This window comes from Glycine max, chromosome 6 (genome assembly GCF_000004515.6).
Source record: "Glycine max cultivar Williams 82 chromosome 6, Glycine_max_v4.0, whole genome shotgun sequence".
NCBI classification, from domain to species: Eukaryota; Viridiplantae; Streptophyta; class Magnoliopsida; order Fabales; family Fabaceae; genus Glycine; species Glycine max.
This window is the reverse complement of record NC_038242.2, coordinates 3,327,554-3,347,079: the sequence shown is the minus strand read 5'-3', so window position 1 is coordinate 3,347,079 and position 19,526 is coordinate 3,327,554. Positions and strand designations below refer to the sequence as shown.

Sequence of the window (19,526 nt, the reverse complement as noted above, 5' to 3'; positions counted from 1 at the left end):
CGTAACTTTGTAAGTTGATTATTTTTTCAATTTTGATTCCTTTAAGTTTTTTTTTTTGTTCATTTCTATTTTTTAATCCTTGTAAATTTATAATTTTTTGAGCAAAATATCTTATAAGGACCAAAATTATAAAAAAAATATATAAACTTATAGATTAAAAGAATAATTTTTTTACAAGGATTAAAATTAAAAATAATATAAACTTATCAGAACCAAAAACATATTTAAGGCTAAATTTAAATTTATTATTTTTATTTATTGAACAATAGTTGAAAAACATTAATTTTTAAATAAAAATAAGTACGTTGTTAAAAAGTATTTGCTTTATCACAAATGAAAAAATTATTTAATGTTTATTTATTACACCTTGTTAACAAATGTATTTTACTAATATAGAGTCGTCAAGAAGATTAATTTATTTATGAAATGGTATTTTAAGAACAACTTTTAAAAACTCATAAAGCTATTAATGTTATTGTGAAATTCTATTGTTTTTTATAGTAATATATATGCATGCATTTAACATTTAAAAATATAGATTTATGTTGACAAATGTGAAATGCCACTGTATTTAATTATTTATATTAATTATTGAAAAGGAATATATCATTGGTGACTTTTGACCCCTGTATATGAAGTAGCAATGCTAATAAGCAAGTGTTATTATGTGCTCTATTGAGTCTATTCATAAACTATAGGGCGTTTTTAGCCAAGAAACATAATAGGATCTCGACCCTTTGGTTCTCATCCAATCCTTTTCGTGATCTCTAATGGGGGTGTGTGCATCACATGGAATCAAACTTCTATTTTTCTTGTATTTATTTTTTTCTTATCAAAGGGAAGTACAAAGAGAAAGAAAAGGAGGCTAGGCTAATCCAACAAACAGCAGAGTCGTGGTTGTCTATGGCAAGGCCGAAGAGGTCCATCGCTCCAAACTCTTAGTTTATAAACATACACTTAGAAATTTATTCACTTAAATCTTTTACTATTTTTTTTATAAACATTATCATACATTTTAAAATATTATTGAAGAATCGAAATTAAGAGATAAATTCTCTCTCTCTCTCTATAATAATAATAATTTTTAGAAATTGATTCCTTTTACAACTTGTGATAAATTATATTATCAAATAGTAGTTAAATGAATTACTATTGAATGAGATATTGAAAACTTGAAAGTACATTATTCTTAAATTTTAATTAACATTTTTACACATAAAAGGTTAGAAGAATAAAATGAAAAGTGCTAAATTATATATTAGAATAACACATATATAAAATTTGCCTTAGCTAGGTCTTAAAATTTATAGACACGTCAGCCAAAATGAAAGTTCCTAGCTCACGTGAGAGGACACTGTAACCATTAACTAAGATCACTCCAGCACCTTTGTTAGCCAGTCAGTCAGCACACGCGTTTTCTTATAGTTTTAGATGCAACATCACACACAAAATCATATATCTGTACCAAAAAACACATAAAATCATTCATCAATTTAATGTGATTTGTCTTGACAAACCTATATTATATATAAATAAAAACTAAACTAATGTATGAACATAAAAAGATGCAATACATCCGGTAATGTAAATGTAACTTTTGAGTAAGGATATTGGAAGCCCTTAGAGTCTCTAATCTCCATTTAATTAAGCAATTGAGGTTATTTTTTTCTGAAAAAATAAATAATTAAAAGGATTAAGGGTCTGGTTTTAAAAAGAATATTTTTAGAAGAAATAAAAAGTCATTTACGTGCAAGCACCGACACTCAAGCTGCGGCAGCTATGGCCCTGCATTAATGGTGCAAAACTAGTGAAATGTCCCATGAATCATGATGCAAGATTCCTTGGTTAAAATTTCATTTCACTTTTGTACAAATAAGACTAATATTAATATTGTCCACGTTTTTGTTGTCTTATAACATATGCATAATGCTTACGGAAATGACTTTTGCTTGCAGTCCTTTGTTAATTTCAATTGTTTTACACTATATCGAGATGAGTTTTGCATTTTCTGTTCTCCTGTAACTTTTTAATATTTTATCGGGTGTCATTTTTTAGTAGTGCATTGCTTGGCTGTTCATTCTCTCTCTCTCTCTCTCTCTCTCTCTCTCATTTTGCTGCTTATATGGTCCTGCAAAATTGTAAACGTTAGTGTGTTCAATGTAACAGCGCAAAATCATATCAAACAAGTACTAAACAAAGAAAAGCAATTAAGATCATATCAAACAAGTACTAAACAAAGAAAAACAAGGCAATCTGCAGAATAACAGGATCAGTTACCACATAATATAAATTTGTAGTACTTAAGAACATTATGAGGTTCTAATTTAAAACTTTGGATGTTGGACCAGTCATAAATTTATCAGGTTCTAATATATAGTTTAAAAAATTAATTAATTTTGTCATTTTTATTAAAATTATTTGTAATTTTCATGTATATCCTTTATTTCTCTTATTTATTACTTTGGCATTTTTTTTTATAATGATTACTTTGGCATTTCGTACTCTATATATTAATAAGGATATAATCTTTTAACTAGCTACTTACTAAATTTTAATCTTAATGATCCATATAATCGAGGACCCAACAGGAAATGTTCTATCTTCATACATCCCAACAAAGGAACATCTTCCGGGTATAGTACTGTACTTAATTGTCTCTTGCAACAAGACTGTTAGTTGTTTAATGAGAACAATTCCATAAGCTTTAAGAAAAGCGCAACAATGTGCTGAACCAAAAACATAACCTAGTTGATACTCAGCACTTTATGGTTTGTTTGAAATTTGTGTGTCAACAATAACCGATAATAGGCACCATTTTTTAGAAGAGTGTCCAACTCGAACCCAAAAAGCGCTACAGAGTATGCATTGTTTTGATTTTGGCGATTTCGTTTCGAGCTCTTAGCATCTGCAGCAGCCATAACAAGAGCCATCAGATTTTGATAAGAAAGTAAAGTGGGCCATCCTGAAACACTTTCACCGGCCCCCTTTATTGATTCTCTCTTATGTTGATTGTTCCAAGCCAAGCACATGCACGAGTTTATTCAGTTGCAAAGCTTCTTGCAAATTCAGAAAATCTTCATCTAAAATCGGGTTGCTGTGATGTGAGATTTCAGACTGCAATAGAGAAAATGACATTTGTTCTCCACTGAGAACAATGTTGGAGCCCTTGACAGGTGAAAGAACGAGTGTAGTGAAAAATTGGCATGTAATAGTCCACGGGAACAGTTGCAACACCATTTCAAACCACACACGGAGTCTTTGCTGTAGACCCTTTAATTTTTGGCTAACCACTTGGCGCACTTTAGCTTGGGAATATTTATTTTCAAGATTGAAGATTAAAATTCGACACATCGTTGTGAACTTTCTATCCATAATTCTAAAGCTGATATAATCACTTCCTATCACCAGCTGGCTGGCTGTGGCGATTTGGGTCAAAACACTATGTTCCTGTTATAGATGGCGTACTTAAGGAAGGAGAACTAACATAAGAGCATTCAAGTGTCAAGTGTAATCTGTCTCATAGCTCAGCAACGAGGCGTATAAACGGTAACCACCTTCCCGAGATCCCCGGGAGTGGCTTATAAACTGCCCATCTTACTTAGGGGCCAAGGAACATGAGTGTATGTGTGTTATAGGTCACGCATTGGATAACCCTAGTGTCTCGGTCGGGTACCGAACCATAAGAGCTACAATAAACTTACCGATCGAGAGGAAACGAGGGATACACCATCCCACAGAATGTGTGAGCACAAAGAGACTATGAGCAAGGTCGTTCCCATCTCCGACCGAGAGGAAAATGATTATGGTTTATGTACATCGTGGTGGTTCCTGATTCCAGCAATCAGACTAACAATTGTTTATATTAGTATATTTCAGCTTAACAGTTTATAGAGAAAAAGGTTAAGAGTAGCTACTTCCATTCCTTTTACTTAATTAGTGTCAGGATACAATTTTCATCACAAAATGACTTCAAGTGCCAGGACTATCAGGTGGTAGATTTTTTATTTTTTTTAACTCAGTATTTCTTACATGAAAATCAAAGACTAATTTATTAAAATACTAATATCTACTTAAAAAGATTATTTTCCTCAACATATGATATTTGTATGCACAAATCTATAATTTTATGATTACCTATTGAATAAAATTATTTATCAATAATCAGGTCATATGTATAGGTAATAATAGAATATTATTACACAAAATGATAGATTTTGATTTTAAATGGAATATCATTCATTTTTTGAGTTAAAGTTCTCTTATTTTTAGCATTTTTTAAAAAATAAAACATGCCTTTAAACACTTTTGTGAACACATGGAAGTTGTAATTATAAAAAATATGTAACTTCCATTTTTATGAAACTCTAATAAATGAATTGTTTTTTTATATATCCCTAAAATGCTTTCAAAAAGCATTGTCGACAAGTAACATATTTTGTTAAATAGAAGTCTGAATTACTGCTAAGAACAACAATATCAGTGACATCATTCTTTACTTTCTCTCACAGTGAACTTACATAGAAAATATCAAAAGAATAAATAAGAGAAGTCATATTGTTGGTTGCTTATCATAGTTACCCTATGATGAACTCTGCCCAAGCCATAGTAACTGATTCCCCTGCAGCTTCATGCAAAAAATGGAAAGCCATGGAAGTACATTTGAGGAAGGGAAAAAGTACCGCCAGGAGAAAATAACAACTCACATGACCCCATTCCCAATGTTAATTTCCTATCAAATTTTCCCCACTATCTACATGATCCCTCAAATCAAAATCACTACAAGACACATGTTTATAAGCCTAATTATGATATAATCGTCGTACTTTGTGAATAAGCCTTCGGCATATAGGGCACACTTTGCTCTCCCCATCTACAATCCTGCAAAATGCTTCTAATGTGAATCTCCTAACATTTGTATATTGGTAAATTATTAGAGCATGCATACAAAAAATATTCGGCAGTGAGGTACCTCTCTGCACAGTCATAGCAAGTGGCACAATGCCCACAAGGAACAAAGAAGCTGTTGCGTTGTTCATCGTAACAAATGCAACATAATTTTTCATCATATAACTCCTCTGAAGAGCTACTGGATGCTCCTGAATCTTCTTCTTCGTCATCTTTTGCATTTGTTCCATATGTCCATCGATTTGTCTCCACTTGCATCAAGGGCTCAGTTTCGGTTTGCCTTGCCACTACATCACTTGTTCTGTATGTGGCGTCGACAGTCACACGACTATTCCGATCACCACCATCATAGACTCCAAGGAACTTCAGAATCAGATAAACAACAATCATAAGAGCTCCTACACATGGAAAAATGCGGCATCTTTAGTAACAAAAAGTATAATTAAACCAAATTAGAAGATAAATTTTAATCATTGTACCTAAAAGTAATATGTAGGTCAACACACGAGCCAGAAAAGAAATTTCAACATACGAACCCCCATCTCCCTGTAATCAATTGATGTAAATGTAACAATGTATATATTGTTGAATTACTATGGTGAAGATCCATAAAGATAAATGAGTCAGACAAGGTTAGCCATGCCTTACTTTGCCAGGTGCCGTAAAAATAACATACTGAGTATTAGGGAAGACAAAACTGAGCCTACACGATCCATTTGCAGTAGAGCACATCTTCTTGCCTTTGGTGGTATCATATACCTTTGCCGAAACATTAACTTTCATATTCAAGATAATGTTCCTGGCATTCATGTTTAGAACCCCCATGTGGTACATATTATCTTCCTCAACCTTGTATTCAGCTTCTTTACCTAGCAATGTCCACAAAAATCAAAAATGTCTTGCCTCTTTCAAAATTTCATATACTTAATAAGCTCTATGCTAATCATAGATAATTTGGCGTACAATCATAGAATTGGAGATGTTGATGCATATTTGGTAACGATTTTGTTTTGGAAGAAATAATAGTTGTTGTAACCTTTTAGACAAAAGTGATATTATTTCTTTAAAATAAAATCAACTATACTCTCACTTCCCATACAATAATATTAGAGATCCTAAATTGACTAGTAATATGAAACAATATATAATAAATAGAATCAATCCTCACTTCTTGAGCTAGTTTTTGAGTAGAGTTAAACCTAAATTCAAATTCTAATTTGATATCAAAGTTTATCACAAAGTTGTTATTGAATCTATTAGACAAACGAAATCACTTGCAAATGTCTAGCTCTCAACATGTGTCGTGAGGGGAGCGTGCCTGAGATATCACACAGACTAATAATATAATCAAAATTATATATATATATATATATATATATATATATATATATATATATATATATATATAAAAGTGAAGAATAGTTCTCATCAAATTTTAAGAATTGGAATAGAAAGTGTTAAGTCACCTTAATAGACAGCCTTAACCCATCTTAATTTGCAATCTCATACATCTTCATTGTGATAGGTGTGAGGAGGTGGACATTGACTAAAGATAAAACGTAAGTAATGCTTGCAACCTAAGCTATTTTCATCTTATAAGTCAATTTTGTGAGGTTAAGTGTTCAAATTCTTGCTCAATTGCTTATGTCACTAAGGTAGCCTTTGACTCAGTTTTTAGGTCAAAGTAGCGTAACTCTAGAATCAATTACCATTAACAATCTTGTGAAGAGCCATTGCATTGGGGAAGCTCGTTTGTTTAGCCTGTGGCAGTTTAAACTTCTTTTCTCCTGCGAAATAAGAAGGTTCTTGAGACAAACCTGAAACTCATACTCAGAGAAAAGAAAAGGAAAAGATAGCCATGAGATTTCCCCCCAACAAACCTTTGATCACCATCCCATGTAGCTGATCCAAACTACTAGTAGTGTGTGCTTCCCACCCCATACGGATGGTGGAGCCCTGATTTAACCACAAAGAAATTCCCTGAAGTTGAAAAGTCAATTTTTTCAAAGACATTCTCTCGGTGACTGCTTTAAAACAAACCAAACCTAACCTAGTAACCTTGTTACAATGTTACCTTGCTTTTATACGCTTCAACAAGACACAAATTTGACACTGTCCAATTAGTTTGGGAGCTTAACTCGGGCTTCTCATTGAAGGCATGAAGAATAACTTGATTATTGTCCTTGTTTGACACTTGAAGCTGCTTCACAAAAACAGAACTGGTCTTCATCAAACGGGATGAGGCAGGGCCAAGCAGGATGCAAGAATCGCCGTAATAACCATAACGGAGTGTGATTGAAACTGTAAAACAGAAAGAAAGAAAGAAACAAAAGGGCAATGCATGAGAAAGAGAGATCAAGGGAAGGAGGGAACCTAAAGAAGATGAAAAATTATATGCCACAAATCCAAATGGTGAGAGGAGGCAGCATCCAAGCATGTTGCCACCGCTGATGCTGATACATGGATGGTATAGTGATAGTGTGCATGACTCGGTGTAACAGAGCCATTGATTCAATTCAAGATAGCATGAAGAAAAACAAAAGTGTGTGTAGATTAGATCACTTAAGTTGAGACTAGAAGGTTTTATGAAGGTAACCATTAGGTGTGAGTGACGGGTATTTGAATGGCAGTTACGTTGATTGAATGTTAGGTGGTCCTTATTATAATTTTAATTTTAATTACTTTTCATATCCGTTTTGCAATTCTTTTTTTTAATGTTCATGTTTGGGGTAAAAGTAAAAGTAAAACTGTTAAAATATATCATGTAATGTGTATCAGTATATGTTCATCATGATTGTGGGCACAAAATTTTTTGCAAGCTTTTAGGGTTTTTTTTGTAACATGAGATAAAAATGATTAACGGGTGATTTAAGATTTATACAGACGACAATTTCCCACGTCACATGTAATGACTAATGGGAGAAAATAGATCCAACATAGGAAAATCAAATTGACAAAATAGATACTAATCAACTGCTGAAGTTATTAAATATTTCTTACAAAGTGGTTTGTGAAACTAATCTTAGGCTGAAGTTAGTAACAAGTACGTTATTGCGTTACTGTTAAAAAAATATTTATTTTATAATTTAAAATTTAAATTTAAACAGATTTTGTTTTTAGAAAAATAAAATGTTCAATTTTTTTGTTCAATTGTTTATTTATTAACATTTGATTAAGTTACCTATATATATATTATATGTTGATATCTTTAATTTGCAAGTGGGGTGTTTGTTGCTCTGTGTTTTAGTTTTTAAACCTTACAAATATATTATAGTATTTGTTACCTATATTATATGCAACAATTTCACTTATGATTTTCCTCTCAATGTTGTTCCTGCAGGTTGAGTTGAGTTGGTTTCTTTTAGTGCAGGTTGCACTTTTTGTGGGCAACATTGGTACATCTTTTTTCCTATAAATATTCAGTTTGCTGCTCTTACATACACACGAGAAACAGTACACTATATATTCCTCCAGTGGGGTGTGTTTCTTAAGGATGTTTGTGTTTATACATTGATTGGTAATTCGTGTTTTTTTTAATTCTAAATTTATATTGTTACTTTTTGTTCTTTTATTTAGTTAGAATTTTTGTATTTTCTTCTTGTTTATTTATTTTATTTTATTTCTCAGTTATAGATATATTGTAAATTTCAGCAAATGCAACTTAATCACATTAAATGAAGGAAAGCAGGCATACATAAGATTCAACTAGTAGCAAATAACAGGCATACAATTAACGTCAAAATGAACAAACTGACAAATAATTGCAACAAAAAAAAACAACACACACATACGTGTATATATATATATATATTACTAGTGCAAACAAGAAATAGGAAAACACAGCAAATATATATGCAGCAAATCGGATTGAGAAACCTAGAATTAATTTAATAAAACTTGAAGGTTTGCAATAAAAAGGTTTAAAACTTCAAAGCATGTATCCAAAGCAAAAAGACTATATTTATGGAAAATGTGTCAAAATTTGAACTAGACAAGTGTTTTTACTAAAAAGGAATATAATGATTTTGTGAGGGTGACAATGGATCACTATGTCTCATCCTTAACAAAAAAATGAAACAAGGTGAGAAATGGTCAAACATTGTATTTGTGACATTTATGATAGGTAGGGGTGTCTTAGTTGTATCCAAATAGTATACTGAATTGGAATCTATTTAAAAAGTGTGAGATTAACATCTTATGATTGAGTAACCAAATCTATGACTATGTAACACTTCACTCCTTTCCTATCATTAAGAAACACAAATCTTCTAGCCATTTTATCAAACTTAAACATATGATGAGAAAGTGTGAACACTAAGGATATTGATCCAAAGGTGTTTAAGGTCAATCAAACAAGAAAACTTTAGAGATACATTTATAATATTTTATTTCGAGTCTCATGTTTATTCAACTCTACTACGATGGATAGAGATTTATAAATTAAACACATTATTTGTCTTTGATAATTGTCCCTTTGCTCCTCTCTTTATAAAATAAATTGGAGAAAAAATATAAATAATGTTTCAACTCTTTCTTTTATTAAATAAAAAACAATAGTCAATTATATTTTCTCATTTATTTTAGTATTTTATCTATAATGTTACATTTGATTTTTATATATTCGTAATGTCTATTTTTTGTTTTATATATATGTCTATATGCTTGTGTGCATGTGTGTGCATGTATGTGCGTATCCTTGTAAGTATATTCATAGTTATCTTTAAAAAAAATTGAAGTATATTGTTATACTAAAACAAATATACTTTTAATATATATATTTATATTATTTTTTTTTGAATTTTTATATTTATACTAAAATTATATTAGAGTAATTTAACTTATATATAATATATAATTAAAGTTATTTTAGTATTTTCAAATTATAAGTATCCCTGAGTTTGAGTTAGAGTTATTATCCACCCATGCCCGGTTAATAAACAAGTAAAATAGATTTATTTTACCTTTAGATGTAGATATCCATCAAATAATTTATTTTTAATAAAGAACAAAAACTGAAGTAAAAGTTGGTTTTTTACATATTTGTAAAAGATAATTGGGCAAAAATTGAGAATTATAAAATATAAATACAATCCAAATCATAAAAATGGTTTAAAGTATAATAAAATACAATTATAAAATATTGAATTACAAAAGAATTTGAATGTGTGATTTAAATATTTACAGGATTTAATTGAATTATATTTTCAATTACCAATAAATGTATTAATATTTAAATCTATTTTTAATCAAACCAAATTATTAGGAGCCATCAAATGATGACATATATATTTAAATTTGAGTGTATTTTTTTAATAATTAATTATGAAAATAAATTTATGAATATTATTTCTATTTTGTGTTGCAAATTATTACTTATTTGTAAAATAAAAAATAATTGAGTGTTTTGATGCGAGGGTCGGCGGAAATGAAGCGCGCCTCCCTGCCATATGAAAAATTTTCTTTATACTCAAAATCAAAACAAAATCACACATCTAAGTTTAAAACCAAAGCCAGATTTTGAAATTTTCATACATCTCTTTTGTCATATTATACACCCAATTAAGTGCGCACACATATATATTTATATAAATAAAATTAGTATAAAAATATTTACACCAAAACACTCAATTGCCTTTGTCTTTATATAATTATAAATAATTAGTTTTTTTATTTGCTAACAAAATAAGGTTTATGTAAAATGGCCCCCCCAATTTGCCTATTCCGAGATCAACCTAAGATGTTAGTGAATGCAATTTATTATTTTTCCTATATAACTGGTGTCAAGGTCAACTCAAATATATTAGCAAAAGAAAAAGTCAACCTAAATATTCAATAGTGTCCTCATTATTTTTATTAATCAAATACTTTTAGCTTATGTAACTATGTTGTTTACACAAAAATTGAGGGACTTAATTAAAAAATAAATACAAGTTTAGAGTCTCAATTAAAAAAATAATAGAACTAATTAAAATGGTCAAATAATTCATAAATCTGCAAATAAATTTAGTGTATTCTTTTTTATTTTACTCTATTTTAAAACTGTCACATTATATGATATAATATATTATATTTTTATTTTTATATTTATATGCATCATAATACAATAAATAACACAAATAATATTTTAACATTGAATTCTACAAAATACAAAAAATAAAAATTGATAGTTTTTTATTTTATTAATGTTTGTAATATTACAATTATGGGATCATTCAATAACTTATTTTTAGCTTACTCTTATTCATTTGTACCATTTTTTCAATTTAAATAATCTTTTCACTCTCATTTTGAATTTTTTTTGTCTATTATACGGTATTTTTACTAATGTGAACTATTAATATAATAATTTGTGTCTTGTATGGGTCTTAGTTTATAATTAAAAAATTCTTATAATTTTTAATATATTTTGTAATGCCCATCTTTTTATTTTAAATATATATTTATGTATATGTTTATGTGTTTGAGCAAGTGTGTATGCATGAGTATGCATATGTCTATAAGTATAGTTATAAATATCTATTAAAAAAGTAAAACAAAAAAATTGAATCATATTGTTATACTAAAAGATATATTTATACCAAAAACATTTTTTTTGAATTTTTATATTTATACTAAAATTATATTAAAGCAACTTAACTTACATACATTTAAGTTATTTAAGTAATTTCTAATTATGGGCACCCATAAGTTTGTATTATTACTTACTCAGGTCTCGCTAATAAGCAAGTAAAAATTGATTTATTTTATCCTTAAATGCATATACTCATTAAGTTGTCTATTTTGAATCTATAATAAATTTTAGTATATATTTTTTGTCATCTCTAATAACTATATTTACGACCCAAATTAAAAGATACATCAAGTAAAAATTAAAGATTAACAAATGAAATAATATTTTTATATTATATAATAGATTCTAAAAATATACTAAAAATATACTAAAAATATTTTATTTTTGAATATTTTAGAATAAATTAAATTTACAAACATATTTTTAAATATAGTCTAAATCATTAAAAAATGGTTTAAAGTATAAGAAATATACCGTTATAAAATATCTTAAATATATAATTTAACTATTTACATGATTTAATCAAATTATATTCTTTAATAATTAATAAATATATTAATATTTAAATTTGGTTTATAACCAAACCATCAATGGATGACTCATCATGTTTTTATAGTATATATATGTAGAGAGAGAATTTATAAATTACTATCTGAATCTGAATCTGGAACCAGAAATCAAATTCTAGACAGGCTAAACCATTTTCATTTGAAAACTCGCCTTTGTCTTTGTCTACTCATTATACACTCAGATGACAACATATTTTCTCACTCACCCAACCAAGACTTCAACTCCATCTCCTTCTCTTTTTATCTTTTCCAAATCAACAACACACAAAAGGAAGAAGATGGAGACTATGTCGCCGCAAAGAGAAAGACAAATGCTGCCACCGTAGTCATAGTTGAAAAACAACACCCCAAACGGAAGCACGTTGTGTTGGGTGAACTTCCCAATTTACTAAATGTTATTGTCCCCACAGCTCAAAATCCGCACAAAGAGAAACTCCAATGTCAGAAGAATCCCAATAGAATAAGCCATCTCCCGCAAACAACACCCTTTCTCCACCCCAGATCGATGAATCTTATGTTTCCGACATCTTCGAGCATCTTCATGCAATGGAGGTAATTTTGATTTTCAATTTTGTCCAAATGGACTATGTTGTAGTTTGTTGAGGTTGTTGAATGTTTCAGGAGGTGTTTGGTTTGGTTGTTTTTTGTTTTCATTTTCACTGAAAACGGTGATGAAAATGTGTTTGATTGGATTTCTGAAAACATTTGCAGTGAAAATGAAAACAGGAAACAACCAGAAAATGAAAACAATAAATTTTCATGTTCCGTGTTTTCAGTTGAGAACAGAAACCACATTTCGGGTAAAATGAAATTGTGGTAACAAAATGTAATTTTAAGCTAATATAAAAATACAAAAAGACACGAAGTCAATGTATCATAAATTTTTAGTATTTTTATTTCATGAAAACTGAAAACATGAAGTCAAACCAAACATATTTTCAGAATTCTAATCTTTTGAAAATGAAAACAGTTTTCAAGAAATGAAAACAGAAAATGAAAATGCAAACCAAATACACCCTTAAATTTTAAATTTTTCTGCTTCTCAGATATGCAGAGAAAGAGAAGGCCAATGATTGATTACATGGACAAAGTTCAGAAACAAGTTACGACAACTATGAGGACAATATTGGTGGATTGGTTGGTAGAGGTAGCTGAGGAGTACAAGCTTCTCTCCGATACCCTTCATCTATCTGTTTCGTACATCGATAGGTTTTTGTCTGTTAATCCTGTTAGCAAATCAAGACTTCAGTTACTGGGTGTTTCATCCATGCTCATTGCTGCGTAAGGATTCGACACCTTTTTCAATTTTGCAACAGTTGTTCTATTTAATCTAGCATAATAATTGCATTCTTTTTTTAATATGCAGCAAGTATGAGGAAGTTGACCCACCCCGTGTTGACCCGTTCTGCAACATCACTGATAACACATACCACAAGGCAGAGGTAAATAAATATGCTTTACTATTCTCTTATTTATGATGTGATACCAAATTATGTTATGGTTTTTTACTTGTTGGATCTTTCCCCCTCACTTTTGTTTACATGGTTACTGGTTATATATAGGTTGTAAAGATGGAAGCTGACATGCTCACGACCCTAAAGTTTGAGATGGGAAATCCAACTGTAAACACCTTTCTAAGGTAAGGACTTTATATTGTGAATTTTAATATTTTTAGCCTATGTTGAAATGAAATTAATTGAGTGTTGTTATTGCTTCAGGAGGTTTGCAAATGTTGCTTCTGAGAACCAAAAAGTGAGTTGAACTACTCTATGCCCCTACCTATTCTTCTTCTTGATTGTCTTAAAAGCTTTATTGTGTTGTTTACTAATTTTCTTATTATTTTCAGACACCAAATTTGCAGATTGAATTTTTGGTTGGCTACCTTGCTGAGCTAAGCTTGCTGGACTATGATTGTTTAAGATTCTCGCCTTCTATCATGGCTGCATCAGTTATATTTCTTGCCAGGTTTATTATCTGGCCTGAAGTGCATCCTTGGGTAAGTATATTATATTCTTGATAATGATATATTTTTCTTCTTTTTAAAAGAATAAGCTCTTAGCCATGTTTCAAAGCACTCAAAGTTGAGCACCTATTGCAGACTTCTTTGTCTGAATGCTTGGGTTATGAACCAGCTGATTGAAAAGAATGTGTCCTCATCTTGCATGACTTGTATTTGTCAAGAAAGGCAGCCTCCTTAAAAGCTGTTAGGGAGAAATACAAGCAACACAAAGTGATTATTTTTGCATCTCTTTTGTCGTCATATACATCAATTCTCCTTGTGACAAATTGAGTAACTAGAAATCTTCGGAACAGTTCAAATATGTGGCAAATCTGCCTTCCCCTCCACATGTACCAATTTATTACTTTGAAGAACAGTGATGCAGTGGAAATTCTTTGATAAATAAAACTCATTTGAAAAATAGAAGACTTTTTGAAGTGATCTACTCTGATGGAAGTTGGTATCTTTTAAATCATGCTTGATCAAGCATGTGTTGAACAGTGTGGTTTGTTCGACCATTGTTTGGAAGGGCCTGGCTTAGAAAATTGATGGGCAAGGTTTGTGTCTGAATTGCAAGGGCAGCAGGATCAGGACACATACCAATGTTCAATTGCCTTTCCTGATGAACTATCATGGAAAGACCTTTAAAAAGGAAAGGGCTTAAATAAAAAGATCATAAATGGTACTATTACATAGTTATCATTGAGGCCATGAAGGAAACACAGGACACAATCTTGGATACAGCTGAACAAATTTGTCAGTCTAGCAATAGCATGCATCTGGAGAATCACTCCATAGGATGAGGTTAAAGTTGCATAGTTCATTCTAGAGGTGAAGTAGTTTGAATTTGGAGGATTTGAAGTTTTGAACAAAGTCATCTTGTGAAAAGCGGTACTTATGATCTTGCTAGACATCTTTGTCATCATTGATCCAAATGATGTTGGCTGCAATCTCGTGGGAGACTCGGTGATTCAACCAAGACAGCACAAGGGTTTTACACTGCTTCCAAGCAAAATACAAGGGATCTTTATCTCGGGGTTTAGAGATGGTGTTGCCAACAAATTTCAATCTGGTCATCTGCAAAGCCATGGCTTGGGTTTGTTGGTGTTAATTTAGAATTCTTCTAAATTGGAAATGTACTTTGATTTAATCCACATTAATTCCTCCAAGAATGAGGTGAAATTTGATGAACAATTTGTTGGTGTAAAGTTTATGTTTGCGATCAAGATTGAAATTGAAAAGGACCAAATTTCAAGATATTAATCATTATGTGTTAGAAAGAGGTAGACTTGAGACAAGAGTTTGAGTAAAGTAAAAGTTATCAGTGTCACATGGATTATTTCTTAAACCTTGTTAAACATTTGATGGTATTTGAAAGCTGTAATGTTTAAACCAATTTCTAAAAGCATATTTTAATTCATTAAGACATATTACTAAATAATGATTAATATTTTGATTGAAATCAAATTAAATTCTTATAATTTGAATTTATACTCAAAACATCACGCACAAATTATTAATTCTTACATTAAAATGTTTCTTCATTCAGTTTCATTAGAAAACCTCAACGTCAATAATAGGTTTCCCGATATATAAAAGCATGAATAATTTCTTACAACTTCATATAGTAATTTTACTCTATTTTTTTTATCATATTATCCATCTAATTTAACATTTTTTTATCTCTTTTTATCTGTAGTTATAAAAATTTATAAAACTTTATGAGAACAAAACTAATATTATACATTATTATCAACACATTTTCTCTTCAAATAAAAAAAAAATTGTTTGTTGATTTGGTATGTTGAAAATCATAATCATACCTCAAATTTTAAATTTATTAAAATTCTTATTATCTTCTAATGGACCAAACTAATTTTTATTCATTAATCTTGTACCAATTTTCTATCAATAATCTAATAAGTTCATTAAATCAAATCACTTATATTAAGCCCATCTAAATATAAATAAAAAATATAAATTATAATATAATATATAATCCATATTAATTAATTAAAAATTATAAAATTCCTAACAAATATGTCTAAAAACTACTTCACTAAGATAAAAATTCTCTGTAAGAACAATGCAATTTTCGGTTCATCCTACACCGTAATTCTCCTAATACATGTTGCAAGTATGCAGTTGTACATTCTAAGATCTTGTTATTTGATCCTTATTTAAAGGTCTTCTCCCTGATAGTTCATCAGGAATGGGAATTGAACTTTGGTATCTAATGAAATCCTGTTGCTCTTGCAATTCAAAGACAAAAACCTACGCATCAAATTTCTAAGCCATGCCCATGCAAGCAATGGTCGGTTTGATCATTTATCAAGGAATTCACTGCACCACTGGTCTTCAAAGTAACAACTCGGTACATATGGAGGGGTAGGCAGGTTTGCCACACATTCGAACTGTTCCAGTAGAAGATTTCTAGTCACTAAATTAGTCATAATGAGAATTGTATTATAACAAAAGAAATGCAAAAACAACCACCTTTTGCTGCTTGTATTTTGCCCGAACAGCTTTGAAGGATGCTGCCTTTCTTGACAAATACAAGTCATGCAAGATAAGGACACATTCTTTCAACTCAGCTGGCTTGTAACCCGAGCATTCACACAAGGAAGAAGTCTGCAATGGATTCTCAACTTTGAGTGTCTTGAAACACAGGTATATTTTATTCTCTTAAAGATCAAAATATGCATAGAAAAAAATACTAACCCATGGATGCACTTCAGGACAGATAATGAACTTGGCAAGAAATATAACCGAGGCAGCCACAATAGAAGGCAAGAATCTTAAACAATCATAGTCCAACAAACTTAGCTCGCCAATATAGCTGCCCAAAAAGTCAATCTGCAAATTTGGAGTCTGAAAATAAAAAAAACAAAAAAAAAAACAATTAGTAAACAAAACAATAAAACTTTTAAGACAATGAAGAAGAATAAGAAGGGCAGTTCAACTTACTTTTTGGTCATTAGAAGCAACATCAGCATACCTCCTGAAACAATAACTAAAGTCAATTAATTTCATTCCAACATAGACTAAATATTCACATTTACAATATAAATTATAAAGCCCTTACCTTAGAAAGGTGCTTACAGTAGGATTTCCCATTTCAAACTTTAGGGACTTAAGTATGTCAGCTTCCATCTTCACAACCTATATATCACCAATAACCATGAAAACCAAATTGAGGAATGAACCAACAAATAATAATAAAAAAAAACAGCATTGCATATTTACCTCTGTCTTGTCATAAGTGTGATCAGTGATGCTGCAAAACTCGTCCACACCAGGTGGATCCATCTCCTCATATTTTCTGCATATTGAGAAGGAAAAAAAAATGCAATTGTAATGTTTAAGCAGGTTAAGTATAACAAGCATTGCAAAATTAAGAACAGGTAGTGAAGCATTACGCAGCAATGAGCATGGACGAAACACCCAGTAACTGAAGTCTGGATTTACTGACTGGATTAACTGATAAAAACCTATCGATGTATGATACAGAGAGATGAAGAGTATCCGATAGAAGCTTGTACTCCACAGCTACCTCCACTAACCAATCCACCAATATTGCTCTCATGGTTGGGGTAACGATTTTCTGAACCTTTTCAATGTAGTCAACCATTGGTCTTCTCTTATTCTGCATCTGAGAAACCGGAAATTTTTAAAATTGAAACATCCAACAACCACAACAAAGCAACAACGTTGTTAACTTTAAACAGAATCAGAATTACCTCCATTTCACGAAGATACCCGTGGATATCCGAATCATAAGATTCGTTGATCTGAGGGGAAGGAAAGGTGTTGTTGTTTGTGGGTGATGGTTTCTTCTCATTGGGATTCTTCCGACATAGGAGCTTCTCTTTGCGCGAATTTTGAGTTTCGGAGACAATAAGGTTTTGTAAATTGGGAAGTTCACCCAACACAACCCGCTGCCTCTTGTTGGGGTATTGTTTTTCGACAAAGACTATGGTGGCGGCATTTGCCTTTCTCTTTGCGGCGGCGCGAGTCTCCATCTTCTTTCCTGTGTGTGAAGTGAATTTGGAACAGATCGAGAAAGAGGAAATGGATGGAAGAAGATGGAGTTGAAGTGTTGGGTGAATGAGAGAGAAAGAGGTGTCATGTGTATGTATAAAGGATAAACAAAGACAAAGAGCGGTTTCCAAAATGAAAATGGTTCGGCCTGTCTGAAAATTTCAGAATTTGGATTTGGTTCCAAATTGAGATGTGTAGTGGAGATTTAGGGTTTGTTTTGGAACCCAAAGATTTTTTCATATAGCGGGTGCGCGCGCTTCTTTTCCGCCATCCCGTCCAATCAAAAACTTAAATTATTTTATTTATTATTAGTATTTTTATTTAAAAAGTATGTTAATCTTACCTGAAAAGTGATAAATATTTTACACTAGATTATTTCTTTATTTTATTTTACAAATAGTTCATAACATAAAATAGAAATACCAAATTATCAAATTTCTTTTCATAAATAATATATACTTTTTTTAAATCTTAATTAAGAAAATCGAGTTCAATACTCTTCAAACCAATAATTTGTTGGTAAATGAATATCATTTTTTTATTCTAGAGCAAAGATTAATCAAGTTCGAGATATGTAACAGTTATTAATCCAATTTTTTTTTACACATGATGAAATTAAAATATGAGTTCTTCTACTAAAATAAATCATTTCCTGTGAAATTTTACCATTAGTGTGTAATGATATAGGTTCTAATTTTCTATACAATGTCAAATAATATAGAAGATAAATTCACTTATTTCAAGAATAACTCTTTTAAAATTACTCGTCATTCTCATAATTTATTTTCTTAAAATCTAATGATTAAGATAAATTATTTATTATAACGATTAGATCTTGAGAAAATGAATGATAAGAATGAAAATTAACTCTAAAAAAGAGTTACTCTTGCCGGGTCCTTCCTCAATAATATAATGTGTATTTAATAGTTATGTATCATAAAAAAAATTATCAAACAATATAAAATTATTGTTAATACTACTTTTAAGTTAATTACTAGCATAAAGAATTGGATTATTGTGATAATAAAGTTTAAGGTATTTTTATTGATTAATCACTTGGCCAAAGGAAATTATTGAAAATCCATGCTTGATCCCATTCTAATATAACATCACAAAATGTTATGTTTGTCTCAACCCAAGACCAAAACCATAATTTGTGCACACAAAGTCGATTAAAATAATATCTAACCTAGCCAGTCATACAAAAAAAAAAAATTAGTTCAATAAAGAATAATATTTAATTATTGATTATTTCCTTGTCAATAGAATATTTTGGATACTTGTAATTAATTTTTTTAAAATATCACATTTGTCAAACCTTACGATTTTATTTTAGAAATTGCAAGTGCAGTAAGAAAGGATATATGAATCAGACCAGCCCGTTCAAGGCACATCGGGGAAATACATGTTTCAAACTAGTTCCGTCCCCAAATTAAATAGA

The 19,526-nt window shown here is 30.4% G+C and overlaps 3 protein-coding genes across 4 annotated transcripts; 1 reads left to right on the top strand and 2 right to left on the bottom strand.

The window, feature by feature from the left end:
• Nucleotides 1-4,455: 4,455 nt before the first annotated feature.
• Nucleotides 4,456-7,455, bottom strand: LOC100794488 (E3 ubiquitin-protein ligase APD1). Of its 2 annotated transcripts, XM_006581189.3 has the most exons (8): nt 7,304-7,454; nt 6,980-7,206; nt 6,786-6,885; nt 6,615-6,692; nt 5,554-5,774; nt 5,385-5,451; nt 4,970-5,303; nt 4,456-4,878 (listed from the first exon to the last, which is right to left on the bottom strand). In XM_006581189.3, exons 1-8 carry the CDS (start codon nt 7,410-7,412, stop codon nt 4,800-4,802), a joined length of 1,215 nt encoding a protein of 404 aa, XP_006581252.1. In that variant the 5' UTR covers nt 7,413-7,454; the 3' UTR covers nt 4,456-4,799. The 2 variants fall into 2 exon arrangements, with proteins under 2 accessions (XP_006581252.1, XP_014632739.1); XM_014777253.3 differs by having other exon boundaries at nt 6,980-7,455.
• A 4,686-nt stretch (nt 7,456-12,141) lies between these two features.
• Nucleotides 12,142-15,307, top strand: LOC100793965 (putative cyclin-A3-1). Its single transcript, XM_014777252.3, has 7 exons — nt 12,142-12,597; nt 13,092-13,326; nt 13,412-13,487; nt 13,608-13,684; nt 13,764-13,797; nt 13,892-14,041; nt 14,144-15,307. Exons 2-7 carry the CDS (start codon nt 13,094-13,096, stop codon nt 14,183-14,185), a joined length of 612 nt encoding a protein of 203 aa, XP_014632738.1. The 5' UTR covers nt 12,142-12,597; nt 13,092-13,093; the 3' UTR covers nt 14,186-15,307.
• Nucleotides 15,308-16,010: 703 nt separating this feature from the next.
• On the bottom strand, nt 16,011-18,293 carry LOC100793436 (putative cyclin-A3-1). Its single transcript, XM_003527678.5, has 8 exons — nt 17,785-18,293; nt 17,464-17,696; nt 17,291-17,366; nt 17,130-17,206; nt 17,012-17,045; nt 16,766-16,915; nt 16,541-16,675; nt 16,011-16,458 (listed from the first exon to the last, which is right to left on the bottom strand). The coding sequence occupies exons 1-8, from the start codon at nt 18,064-18,066 to the stop codon at nt 16,369-16,371; spliced, it is 1,077 nt and encodes a 358-aa protein (XP_003527726.1). The 5' UTR covers nt 18,067-18,293; the 3' UTR covers nt 16,011-16,368.
• Between the last annotated feature and the right edge of the window lie 1,233 nt (nt 18,294-19,526).